This window comes from Athene noctua, chromosome 6 (genome assembly GCF_965140245.1).
Source record: "Athene noctua chromosome 6, bAthNoc1.hap1.1, whole genome shotgun sequence".
NCBI classification, from domain to species: Eukaryota; Metazoa; Chordata; class Aves; order Strigiformes; family Strigidae; genus Athene; species Athene noctua.
Window position 1 is genome coordinate 28,519,295 of NC_134042.1, and position 14,543 is coordinate 28,533,837.

Sequence of the window (14,543 nt, forward strand, 5' to 3'; positions counted from 1 at the left end):
CCTCACATGATCACTTCTCTATTTGTCCAGTATCGGAAACAGCTATTCCAACTGAAACATTACAAATGTGATTTGGAGAAGTACACTATGCTGAGATTTCTTCAATACCAAAAAAACAGGATTTCCTATGTTTCATTCTTACGCAATACTCACTGGCACTTCTTACTAGCTTCATCCACAGACATCCTACATACAAAACAAAACCAGAATACGTGCATCTCTTCCCTGCAAGCCATGACCAACACACAAACTCAAAGGATTTCAATTCATCTGTCCACTAAGTATACTTGTTAAGCAAATGTGTTTCAGGGTAAGATGCAATGCTAATTTACAAAAAATTTCAAGGCTAAATTTTTTTTAGAACTAGGATAATCAGTTTCTAACAAACTCTGTGCTTCAACATCCTCTGTGACAAACTTTACTGAGAGCCTTATCAGATCTACTGCCCAAGGTCCTCCTTTTGTACACTCTCATGTAAAAATCATGACTGCTCCCCACAGAAAAGTACTGTAAGCAGTCTTGCACCTTACATACTGGTATCAGAACAAGCATTTCATAAAAACTGTGTAACAGAAATATAACAACTACAGTACAGAGTAACTGCACCAACGCTTCAGTTACCCTTTTATAATCCTCAAGTACCATGAGCACAGACCAATATTTAAACTTTTATTCTAATGTCTTCATAGTTTTCTGCAAGTGTTTGACTGTTCTCTTCTGCATCAACTTCTAGTTTATACACAGAAAAAACAAGGGTGTCATGTTCTCAGGTGACACAAACCAGAGTAGCTCAAATGGCATTAATGAACACATCATGTTACAAGGTGAGATGTAGCCAGCAATCCTCATTTGGATACTGTAACTGTTAAAAGAGATCCAAGAGTCTTACTTCCAGATTCCAGAAGTCAGCTGTGGAAATAGTGTAAATTTAAACTCTGTACTTTTAACCAATATGAAATACCTATTACTCAAACTCCTTTGAGAATGTTTCTATTTTGGAATTAAGAGCCTTACTATGAATGAGCTTAATTCTACCTCACAGTACTCACACAAAGAAGCTACTGTGAAGTAATTTTAGGCATTGATTAGTATACTGCATCTTAGCTAATCGACCATAAAATGACATGCACTTTACTCCAGTGCTGCCTCCAAAAAAAGCCTCCAATGAAGCCTTCCTTCTTCCCTCTCCCACCCTTGATTATTTATTTGTATTAGTAAGATATCCTTCCCACCCTCCCTATTTTCTGCTAGCCAACTGTTTGTGTGGCTGCACAGAGAACCAGAAACCAGCAACTGGAAAACAAACTCCCTTAATACTTTATAAGCCAGACTGGCTCCCCAAAGCAGTTGAGATAAACAGAATCCCAATCAGCAAGAGTAAGCCAATTCATTTCACCTTTGGAGCAAATCTCACTGGTATTCACACTGTGCCAAGAGGGCTCAGAGTAAGAGTTAGCAGGAAATAGCCCTAAACGGTAGCTTTCTCAATAGTAATTTATTCCTGTGGGGAATAAAGGCCTCTAAAAATATTTTTTACAACTACTGAAAATTAGGATTATCTATTCCAGACTAGCTGCTGAAGCAGACAGATTTTTCATCTGGTAACAGCAGCTTTTGTGAATAGGTCTTATTATGAATCAAATTTTTTAATTGCTGTGAGCCAGGGGTCAGTACCTCAGATTATTCACCAGCTAACCTGCTAGTGTTCTGGACTCCAGATGAATTTGAAGTCATCCAGCTTGCACTCTGGTTCTCATCCACAAGCTTTTCTTTGCAACTGCTTAGGCTAAAGAGAATCAACAGCATGCTTCCAAATCAAAACACAGCCACCAAAAAAAAGCCTCCCACTGCTGTCAAACTCAAACCAGATCCTTGGATAAGCATTTCTTTAACTGCTGATGCTGGCATATCAGTCTTGCTCCCTGAAACCCTTGTTTCTGCAGCTGGGGCATCTCTCGGAATGTTGATCTAGCTGTTGATGCAGCTTTGCAATGAACCAGATGAGGGAACTGCTCCATCAAAAAAATAACCCAACTAAAAGAAACATTTTGTTTAATGACACAGCAGTACTAGCATAACATTTGGGGCATTCAGAAGACAAGAAAAACAGCAGACAACCTGAAATGCTGCTCCCTAAAGAAATGCTCAAGCTATGGCCTCAACCACATCATTTCCCACTGACCATTATTTCCCAGTGGTTACCTTTTGTTCTTCTCTTTCTGTTGCATTTTGACACTTCTCAATCTTCCACTGCCGCATGAAATCTCGCAGATATCCAAAAAGAGTGAGAACACCATAGCCTACGTAGGTCAGCACAGCAACCAGCATTGGTGTTTCTTCAAAAGCTTCATTGAAAGGCCTCTTGTATAATCCTCCATTGTGCACCATATGATTTAGCTATAGTAGAAATTTAAAGAGAAGCAGTTGTGAGATATTCATTCAAGAAATGACAGATAGGCATTTCAGAGTAGTCCCTGGCCCTTCAATCAGCTATAAACTCTGCATCGCTCAGCTCAAAGTACTTCCAGCTAGGTTCAGCCATTACTGATAAATGCTGTCAGTCTTCATATACAAGGTGGGTAAATTGTTGATATAACCAGTCACAGTTACCAATTTAGTGCAGTTTAATCTAACATCCCATTAAAGTTCTTCAGCTTGTGAAGCTACATAGAGAGCATTGCTTACATCCATGCCAACCAAAATGAAGAAACTGCCTTCCCCCTTCACCAAAAACTATGTAGGCATAAAGAAAGGAACAGTGAGGCTTCCCGGGCTCACTACAGGGAAAAACAAAATAGAAATTAATAGCTTTATTAATCTAAACAATGCATTTTCAGGATTATGAGAACTGAAAAAGTAACTAGAAAATACCAAAATAAACTCAACTTTGGAAACCTATATTACTGTAACAAAACAAGCATAATCTGTGTGCCTCCATAGCCATTAGCCTAAAGATGCTGACGTAAACACTGTACTCATCCATGAGGTGGACATGACACCACAGACAAAAAAGTCATTGTATACACAGTTTCAACGTTGCATATATGTCAGCACACAGAACAAAGCAAGGCTTTCTGCATAAAATCCACACTGAAAGTCATCTTGCTACTTACATACCATCTCCTGAAGAGCTTGACTAGCTGTATAATACATGCGCATGTCCATCTCAAGTACGATTACTGTAATACTTAATATTTGTGACTGTTACAGAAAAACTCCACAGCTACAAGGCAACGGCTCACTCAACATAACACTGAGGGGAAAGACATCATGGTTTTAACTAGGCTACTTGTTCAAAGAACTAAGTTAAAGATCAGATCTCAGAAGTCAATATATCAAAACACAGAAACCCAGCAATTAGATGCAAATTGTTACCTGTATTCCTAAAAGTTATAGAACAGCTACCCTATAACAGAACAGCCACACGTGAAAGAACACTCTTCAAGACATAAATCCTCTATCTGCAGCAAAGGTAATAGGTCTTACTCCTTGCAAAATATTTTTCACAGTACTCATAGGTTTAGGGAAATTACAACCTATTAGGTAATCTAAACACATTAAGGCTGGCATACAATTCTGTAACTCTGGTATGCAAATATATTATGAAGGATGCTGCCAGATGTACATGGGAGCAGCTAGAAGACAAGAAGGAAACCAAGATAATCCATTTCAACAAATGCTTAAATTATTAACAACAACACACTGAAAAGAAGGCTAGGACAAGGATGTATCTAGTATGTTGCTCAAATTTTTCTGGACTTACTCAAATTGTAGCCTATAGCCAGATATAAGAAGAAATGTATTTTTTAAATCATTCTAGTCAAAGAAACATAAACACCTAGGAAAGAGGTTGATCCTAAACACACCAAAAAAGGACAACAGCAAATAATTAATGAGGGATGGGAGCCAACAGACAGAATAAAATCAGTTATTCATTTATGGCACCTGTACTATCATATGTGAAAGGAAGACAGAGTTGTACTAACCTCTGCAACAGCTGATGAATCAACAAAGGCATACATACTTGCTGGCCTCACCAGACACTGCACTATTTGGAAAGTGACACCTGCTCATCTCAGGTGCTGGAGCGAGTCTGTATTTCAAGCCTGGCATTAATATCTTGAAAGTAATTTTTCAGATGCAAGGGTCTGATCTTAGGATACAATTATGCTATAGCTACGCAGCCACTGGCTATAAATTGCACCAGCACCTTCCTCCTGATACTCATTTCTATCTCCTCCCTTTTACAGGCACAGACATCCAGAACAAAGTTTAAAGTGGAGAAAATCCTTGATTTGGTCATCGTAGTTGCAGGGACTTTAGAACTGGTGCAAGTGTGGAAACAAACCAGCAAAGACACAGTAAGAAATTCTCTTCTAGCCAGAACATTTACCCCAGATGCAGATAGCTAGCCTGCAGCACTTTGAGGCCAGTTTAATACAGAAGTAGTTTTAAACGCATACTGCAGACAGCAGTGGCTTAAGTTGAATTTCAATTCATGAAACCATAGAATTTTACTGCATTCAGATCTGAGAAGGATCATGCACACACACAAAAAAACCCCACCCCAAACAACAAACCCAAACCTATACAAATTTTAATCAGAATACAAGTATGCCAATATTTTCCCAGGTCTTTAGAGGTGCCTCTGCTTGTGACAAATGCTAAAATTAAACAAGTTATTCCACATGGTCAAAAACAACATTTCACTGAGAAAGGCCCTTTTGGGAATACCTGTACTGGTTCAAAACATACTTCAATCAATCACCTTCCCGTGTTCTACCAATGTGCTTATATGTCCTCGTACTCTCATGTCAGCTACCACGTAAGCTGAGAAACTTCTATGCTATCCTATCTGAATTAAACATTAAAGAAATACTCTGAATGAAATTCACAGGCTTCTCATGAAGCATACAATGACTATAAATACACTCTAGAATTGCCTATAGAAGAGACATTTGTAGCCACATTTTAGATACAAGCCTATTTGTTTTTCCAAGAATGCCTTATGAATCTGCACATTAGCCTTCAAATGAAGGCTTACATGCTGAAAGCTCCAAGCCTGCTGCCAAAGAGCAGCAACTTCTGTTCCAGAGACCAAGAAAGAAGGTGGCTACAGCTTAGTGATTAATTTCCTTTTCTCAGGGGGGTGGGAGGGTGGGGGGAAGCATGCAAGATTAACACTTTTATGATTTCACAAGTCTTATGATAACAAAGTGAGCCATGACCTTTGAACTAGAATATGCTGCATATCTAAGTGGAGACTACAATGAAAAGTCACTGTTCACCTAAGCGTGTAGTTCAAAAAGGCAGGTGTATGCTCGCCTACATCTCCTGTACTGCCCAGACCGCATGTACACAGAAGAGCACCATCACGTTAAGATTCTCAACTGTAGGAAAAAAAAAAAATCAGAGAGCACCACCCAGCTGGTTACAGAAGGCAGCAAAGAGATGGCATTCTGAATCAACCACAGGTAATGCCTGAGTTGGGCCAAACTCTTGCAGAAACAAGTCACAAACCAGTATTGTAACAGTTATTGAGCAGCAGCATCATAGAGCTACAGCTAGAAAGGACTGTATTGGTCTACGTAGCAGTGAGTCTGACTATAATGATCTCCCCAACCTGGTTATAAACATTTTCAATTCTTAAGGCATTACATTACAAAACTGACCAGATTTAGTTTATCCTGCAAATTAGAAGCATTATGAGTAGCATGATAGCACATCTAGTACAGGCCGAGGATGGGATTGTGGATGGATGCACATGCAGCAGAAGCACACTCAACCTGATGTTCTCACCCAACTAACTGCACAAAATTATGCTTTTAAAGACCATGCTGGCCTTCAAGTAACATCAGATCTTGCAGTGCTTTAAGGTCAGGTACCATCAGAACAAGACTTCAGCTCCACAGACAGAGGAGTATTGCTGCCTATCCTGAATTATTCAAATCCTTTAATGACATATATGGAAAACATCTCACATAATACCCCTTTTGCACTTACCTGAGCATGATTACAGGTCATCTAGCATTAGGGACAGAATAGCGTAATCTACACAAAAGTAGTTCTCATTTATGCCACCCTACTGAGCATAAATTCACACTAGAAGGTATCCAATTGCATGCTTTATTGATTGCAATCTCCACTATCCTACTGGATGTGAAGATAGCATCTTTATCAGAGGATTCAAAAATCTGCAGTTCATAAACAGCAGTTAGAAGCTAACTTGCTTTTACTAGTAGCCTTTGTTTTCCGTTTTCTTAATTTCGACAGTAGGATCTTCAGAGGACAACCATACCTCACCTTGTCATGGATTTACAAAGAAAGTAAAATGAAACCAGCAAACATATACAGATTTCAGTGTTAATTATGCTTTCACTGTCAGCACCCAAACCCGGTCACATGTGAGACTGACATTATTCTGAACCTGACTTTCTTTTCATTAAAAACTTATTTCTTAAAACCAATAGAAAAAAGGGTTTTCAGTATATTTGCTATACCTGTGTCAGCAGACAACTTGGATAAGAACTCATCCTAAACAATGTCAGCATGGTACAAACTGGTAGATGCAAAGGAGCGCACCAGAAGCCAAACACACTTTCAAAAGCATCAGAGGAAAAGTTTTGTGAGAAGACAAAAGCCACGCTTAAGTACAGGAACATTTGAAGGTGCTACTGTAGACAACACAGGATTTTACCACAGGGATCTGTGTACATACTTTGCATGGCAGACGTATACTTTAGAGAGAGAAGATGCTGCAAGTGCGACACATAGAGCACACAGTAAGAGAGATGTACACTAGAACTGGATATGCTGCTACCCCACGAAAAACCCTAACACTGTAAGAGGCCGTTTCATTTCACGCTGCCAGGAAGAGCACAGTCAGATGAACCTTGCAGGCTTTATGCAGACACCTTAAAAGGATTATTTTACGCTGAATCACAACTTTGCTAAATTCTTATTAAAAGTTAGCAGCTTCTCATTGCCACATACCACACATACTGCAGAAATTTTACTAGCAGCTTTGCAGCTTTTTTTTTTTCTTTCTGCTTTTTTTGTCAAAGATTCCTGCCAACTATAGGGAATAAATGGGACATAGGATGCATCTCCACTCTAGGATGTGCCTCCACTCTCAAAAGCAGTCATGTTCATAGTAAAGGATCAAGGGAATCAGCACTGCAGCAGTAAGTGAGAATTCCACACAGGCAGCTGCTCTAAGCTGTTATGGTATTGTGGTATTTTTACTGTCACCTCCAACCCTTTTCTATGAACTGTTTTGTTCTTAACTTTAGATCCTGGACTACTGCATGGATAAAAAGACAAGTATTTACTACCAAAATTAGAATGAACTGATTTGAATCACATTTTAATCTTAAGAAACAAACAAAACAAAAAAATCACAGAAGGGAAACTTCTTTTACAAAACATACTTTAACACTCAAGTGTATTCCTAATTAAATATTTGTTCTTGTTGGCAGGTATTACCAAATATTTTGATGTGCAACTAGTTAGTCCCAACAAATTTGGCATTCCTTTGTTAAGATGCGCTTTCCACATCTACACAAAAATTGTAAATCTCCATAATGTTATTGTAACTCAAGTAGTTATAATAACAAAAAATAAACTTGCATACATTTATTACAGCATTTAAGGATTATCACCAGCTACATCTGAAATGGCAGTCCCAATATAATTCAAAGATTTTAACACTATCCAAACTGACTTCTCAGTAACACATATTGAAATCTAGGAGAAGACAGTCACATCAACAGCTACCATGTTTGTTTTCATACCAGTACAGATACACAAATTCTTAACAAGTACAACACTGGCACTACATCTACTAATTTAATATGATGGCCTCAAATATTCACTTAGCCAAATAAAATGTTGTGTAGCTATTCCTTCCACAAAGGCTTATAGACTTTTATAATTGAATTTGTTATTAGAAAAGTATCCTCATGCACAGGTATGCTTTTTCAGAAATGTTTTTTTCAATTAAAACATCTAAAGGAGATCATAGCCTTTTCTAGGTCAGTCAATTCCCTATTCACTTCAGTTTCACATTACTGACATAATAAATGCAGTCAATCAAAAAACCAAGAGACAGAAAGTAATAATTTCTTCCCTCGGATCCGATTCAAGCCTCAGAATACATGCTACAAGCCCTAAAGCACACATTTTAACAGGGGTTCAGGGATTAAATGCTAATGTCTAAACCTGGGTAAACTCTCCAGCAATCTGAGTGTATCTCTGTAACCATGGAATAACCAAGATTGGAAGGGACCTCCAGTGGTTATCATGTCCATCCTGCAGCTCAAAGCAGGTCTAATTACAGCAGGTTGCCAAGGGCCATGTCCAATCTAGTCTTGAAGACCTCCAGGGATGGAAGTTCCACAATCTCACTAGGCAGCTTCTTCAAGTATTTTACCACCCTCATGGAAAAATTATTTTCCTTTTATGTAATCAAAATTTCCCATTCTTCCAAATTACATCCTTGCTTCTCATCCTACTGCTCTACCTTCTCTATAACCTCCAGTCAACTAGTTGAGTCTTCTCCTCCTAAGGTTCAGCAAACCCAGCTCTCTGAGCTTCCCATCATACCTCATGTGCTCCAGCCTCTTCTGCTTCTTGGGGGCTCTCCGTCGGATTCACAGATTCATATGGCTATGTCAGCATATTTCTGGGGAGCTCAAAACTGGACACAGTACTCAAGATGCAGTTTCACAAATGCTGAGTAAGGAAGAATGATCACTTATTCATGAATAAGTTCATGAGATGTAGTTCTTTGGGATCTTTTTTTTTTCTTTTTATCAGAAATATTTGCATTTTAAATTTGCACGCAGATGTGAAAAAACACCACAATTCTCTACTCAAATTCCTTTTTATACCAGTGGATAGGGCAGTTATTTAACATCTTTATCTTATCCTAACATTCATCTGAAATAAGGGCTTATTCGCATCACTGCTACCACTAACTCACTGTAACAAGAAAAACTTCCAGTATTTGTTGCACTAGTCTTCATAAGCGTGCTCTCCCAAAGATGTTACACTAAACCTGAATACCAGCAAAAGCATCTATAAAATCAGTAGGAAGCCATCATTCCCCTGCATCCTGAAGCACTTCACAAGATAAACCTACAAGCAGTATGAATGCTCTCTCTAAAACAAACACAGATGACAGGTCCACACAAGCTGTTTTTAGCATGTACACACTAAAGCTTTCAGGAAAAAAAAAAAAAAATTCTACACTGCCCATTTTAATAGCAGTTAAGAATTCAGGACTTGTGACAGTTTGAAAGGAATGCAAATCCCACAGTCCTCCCACTCTTCAACCAAACTATTCCTTGTCTTCCTGAGGAAGTAGTATGAGACCTTATTTACAAAAGCATGTATGCAATAAGCTATCTGGAGATTGCTATAGAGATTGCATTTGAAGACCTAGAAACATCCGGGAAATTATAATTTGTTTATATCATTCCAGCTCCTATCTGACTTGGAGATACCACTCACAACAGAAATTAAGAACTTGATGTCTAAAACCTATATTCCAATTATTTTTTTAGTATGAGATTATTTCTTCTTTAACTTCTAGAAGCATAACAGCATTCTACAGCAAGGAACTCAATTAAGGAGTCCAAAACACACATTACTAAAGATGTGTTCACAATAATAGGTAGATTCCAATAAGCTATAATGGAAAAGAAGGGCTCTTCGTCCCATTAAATACAACCCAAACTCCCTATTTTAACCAAGATTTTTTTTTCAGATGCAGTATTAGAAAACCATTAGCTATTTGCTTCAGAGCAAAACACTCCAATGGAGAAATAACATTCCAGTTTAAAATTGCATTGCAGAAAGAAAAAGCAATTTTTCCTGCACTCTTTATTATTCCCACAAGTGTCTTGATAGATCCTAAATACCATTTTTCTCCTGAACTAACTTAACACTCTCTCCAACAGATCAGAAGGACATAAAAAGCAGAATCATGCACAACTTGAAGAGGTAACTTCACTGTTCTTTTATTTATATTTCCTTTCTCCTGGTTGTGTTCATTTCCTCACATCACGACAATACCCTTTGAGATGTCAGGCTTTCATCTTACATAGTGCAGTATTACACTGGAGCATTAAATTGGTTTTCAATCCATCCACAGATTACTGTTCTTCTTAACCACACACTCCCTTAACTGTACACAGTCAGAAATAAGTTAGTTACTTTTCTCCAATATCCTACAATTTTTAATTGCTAGATGGTTCTTCAACCTCTTTTAATTAATGTGCTTATAGTGAGATTGTTGCATTCACTGAATGTGAATCTCTAAACAGATTAACTGTTAAAATCAAAGTAATTTGAACATGGGACTTCCCAGGAAAACAAAAGAAAGAGCTGTTACTCTAGTATTTCAACAAAATGGTTTTTTAATATGCTGAAATGCTAACTTCAGATGATTACTTTCCTAGCCATAATGATATTTCATTATATCTCCAAAGTAGCCATAGTCAGTTACGGCACAGTCTTAGTAGGCAGCAAGTTCCCCTCTCCTCTTACCAAGGGGAAGGATTAGCAGTTCACATCCCAGCAGGAGACAAAGTAATACAACCTATTAAAAATTAAAGTGAACAATTTTACCCTCTTCTGTTCATGCTAAAGAGCCTGCTCTACATTAAATACAAGTTCTTTCTCTGTGGAGAGTTGTAAGGAAAGCTTGAAATCTGTGTCATAAGGATAATACCCTTGAATCTAAACTTTTTTTTTTTTTTAGGGTAAAAAAACCCAACAAAACCCCACAAAAAACAAAACTTACTCAGGTAACCACAGTAGAAATGTCCTAGGTAGGGGGAGACTCCTTTTTTTTTTTTACATAGTTAAACATGGATAAAGCTTTCCTGCACTATCGAGCCCTAAAGAAGGGCATGCTGATGTACTACCCTGTCTCTAAGCTCTCCTCTCACAAGCTCCAGGCTTTTCCAGATAAATCACCTGTGATAGCAACACTTCTTTATACAAATGGCTTTCCTTCCCTCTCCTCTTCCCATCAATACATTAATTTTATTCTTGTTGCCGCTTTCTTCTTTCAAGGAGCCCATCATAAGCTTTCTTACAAAAGCACTTTTTTTTCCTCATCCTAACTTTTCTGGTTTTTTCTAAGTAGAAATTGCATTCTCAAGTGTAAGCTGCCTCCTTTTTGGTACTTAATTTCTTTGCATTACACAGATCTCTTCAATTGCAGATTCTCAAATGTTGCATGTAGTAAAGAATCTACATACAAATATATTCAACACACAGTAAGTGTTAACATGTTTCCCTTCTCCTGTATAAAGAAAGGTCCAACAACCATTATTCAAGAGCCAGAAGGTCAATCAAGTAGCCAAATCTGTGATACATGAGCAATGATATCTTTGGCAGCTCTAAGCTCCCATCACTGATGTTATTTGAGAAAGCTGTACATGGCTAATACCCCTGTACAGTCACTTCTTCCAGCCAGGTTCTAACCCTAACTTTTCATTTTGAAAGTTAGCAACTGGCCCACATAAAATTACAGAGAAAAGAATACAAGACACCTAATTATAAATCTCTGCTTGATCAACAAGCAGCTGCCAGAAAGTTACAAAAATTTCTTACATCCTCTGACAATGCCCCTACACTTAGGCTTTTTGATAAGATTTCTCATGATAGTTTCTCCAATGAACCTTCTCTGCCCTTTAGAAATAGAGATCTCAAACACTTCAGGCCTCCAAGACATATTTCAGCATAGTACCGCAAGAGAGCTACTAATTGAACAGAGTATCTCATAAAACAGAAAAGTTTTTAAACTTCCTCCATTTGACACTGACAGGTTTTCCATTCACATGCTGCATTTCCCATGTTTTCCAGATACACAGCTGAAGAAAATCCTTGAGGAAAAAGCTGTCTTACCCCACCTTTCCATTCTTCTGAAGCAGAACAACCACCTTCTTTAAAAAGCACGGAGGGGGAAAAATGCTCATAGAACACTCACCACCGCACGTGGTCTTAGCGCAAAGATTTACACCTATGGTTTTATAGTCCACAGAGCTTGGTGCTTGCAAGGCAAAAAGACTTACCAGCGCCACAGCTCCCTAAACCAGTACAAGCCGACTCTGCTGCTGAATTAAAGCACTGTACCTTCCTCCTCCATTTGTTCCCTCGCAATACTGTGTTAACACCTGCCTTGTGCCAGGGCAAGACTGTGAGTGTCCGTCCAGTGAAAAAAATACAGTAAGTGTCCTGGATTAAAGATAACTCAGGAAGAAAAAGAAGGTTAGTTTTATCCTGCATCAGTTCTCAACCTGGTTCACACAGTGACTGCACATGTCCACACTGGAGAAACAGAAGGGGCAGCACAGGAGTGAAAACAAGGAGCACCAGGAGCGATGACAGTGGCGGAAGGTTTTTCTCAAGCAACTTTAGGTGTCCAAGGAAACACTACCTATTCCATACTGCTCGGATTGCCTTCATGAGAACCATTAAGTACCTTACAACATAACAAAAGAGTTTAGTATTTTGCAGAGAAACAACTGGAAGTGTGAAAGCACAAATACGCACATCACTAGATGGGAAGTGCTGCATCAACCTTTAACTCTTCTGTAGAGGGAAGTCCCTACTCAAGGCTACTTGTACCCGTAGCCCTGTGCATCACACCTGCAACAATCAAACAGCAGTGAAGAACGGTGCTAAAACATCTTCTTCTAAAGCACAGACCTATTATGCTATAGTGAGGTTTAAGTTTAAAGCTCTGCTGCTAACAAAAGCCTTGCAGTAAAGGTACAGCGATGACTTGAGGGCCAGCCGATTCCAACTTACCGGCCTGGCGAGCAAACACCCTCCAGGCGCAGCCCTCCGAGGCAGGCCCGTGACCGAGGCGCTGCCCCTCCACCCCAGGCGAGGGACGGGGGACACAAAACCGATCCCCGCCAGCCAGCGAAGTTTTGCCCAACTCCCTATCAGCCGCACCTCGGTAACTTCCCGGAGCCTGCCTGCCGCGGCGGCGCGGGGGACGGCTGAGGCTCCCGCGGCTCCCCAGCCCACCCGGGGAGGGCACTGGCGGCTCGCACAGAGACACCGAGGAGACGCTCGCCTAGAAGAAAGCACCGGGGACGGCCCCCGGCTACGGCGCGGGCAGCCCCACAAGCCCTACCCGCCACTGGAGTCCCCGATGACGGGCGACCACCGCCCCGCCCCGCCCCGCCCCGCTGGCGGCCCCGCCCGGGCGGCGGGGAGCGCCCACCGCACACACCTGGGTGTCGGTCGCGGCCAGGCCGCGCACGTAGCCGTTGCGGAGCGCGCCGTGGGCCGCACCGCTGCAGCCGTTGGCGCGGGGCTGGGCGCCCAGCGCCGCCCCAGCCCGCTCGGGCCGCTCCATCCCGCCCGCTCCGCTCCGCCGCGCCGCGCCCGCTCCACCGCCCCCGCCCGGCCGGGCCGCGCCGCACCGGAAGCGCGACCCGCCGCTTCCCCCAATCGCCGGCGGAGACGTCACCCTCGGGGGCGGGCTCTGTAGCGACACAGCAACGCGCGTGCGAGGCCGGCGGCGGAGGCCAGGGAGAGGGGGCGGGGCCCCGTGGAAAGGGCCCAATGAGAGCTCTGCATGCCAATCAGATGGGAGGGGAGAGCGGGGAAGGAAGGGGCTTGCCCAACCGCAAAGCAGAGAGTCTGGAGAGAGGTGGAGCCAGAAGGTGAAAGTTGTCCAATCACTGCGCAGAGATGGAACCGGGAACGAAGAGAAGGAGATGAGCTAGCCAATCACAGCGCCAGGTGGAGGGAGGGGCACGCGCGAACAGCGGGGTCCGTCCAATGACAGGAGAGAGGATCCGGGCGGTGGCTGAGGCGGCAGCCAATGGGCGGGCGCCGGGGCGGGTTCGCGGGGCAGGGTGTGAGGCGGCGGCACGTGAGGTGGCCCATCGGCCGCGCTGCGGGGCGGGCCCGGGCCCGGTGCCTGCGGCCGGTTGCGCTGCGCGGCCGTGAGCGCACCCGCCCGGGCAGGGTGGGCGCGGGGGCACTGGCCGTGTGAGGCTGCCGTGCTCTCCGGAGGGGACTCGCTGCGGCCGTAAACGCTTCCCCTGACGCGAAGGGGAAGCGCCGCGGGATGAGCGGGCTGGTGCTGCTTCCGTTACCGGCGCTGGTGGCGGCCCTCCCCTTGGGGCATCCCAGTCGCCGGGGCGGGGAGAGGGCTAGCGTGGGATGGGGCAGCCCGGGAGCCTCTCGCCAGCTCTCACGTCTCCGAATTGAGGGAGCTGATGAGTGAAGCGGTTCCTTCAAGACCTGGGGGGTTGCCGCAGGACACGCAGGCCTTGAGCTGTGTTGCGATGGGATGTGTGAAAGATAAACTAATCCACTGCAGGTCTGACGGGAGAACCCCTGGGTGAAACTGAATGGCTTTCTAGGAGGTCAGACTTAATTACCGTAATGCCCTTTACTGCTTAGGATCGACTTGGGAGAGGTGTATCTATCTTGGCTCAGGTCCACCAGGCTAATGAAAGACCTGATAGGGAGCCTTGCAGACAAGCTCCAGGCAGAGCTTAAGT

The 14,543-nt window shown here is 42.3% G+C and overlaps 1 protein-coding gene across 1 annotated transcript in view; it reads right to left on the minus strand.

Moving 5' to 3' along the window:
• Positions 1-13,398, minus strand: part of SPTLC2 (serine palmitoyltransferase long chain base subunit 2) — a 72,090-nt gene extending 58,692 nt beyond the window's left edge. The window contains exons 1-2 of the mRNA XM_074910025.1: positions 13,259-13,398; positions 2,203-2,397 (exon numbers count right to left, since the gene is read on the minus strand). Coding sequence (XP_074766126.1) covers positions 2,203-2,397; positions 13,259-13,384 — 321 coding nt within the window. The 5' untranslated portion in view covers positions 13,385-13,398. The remainder of the gene's footprint in view (positions 1-2,202; positions 2,398-13,258) is intronic.
• Positions 13,399-14,543: the final 1,145 nt, after the last annotated feature.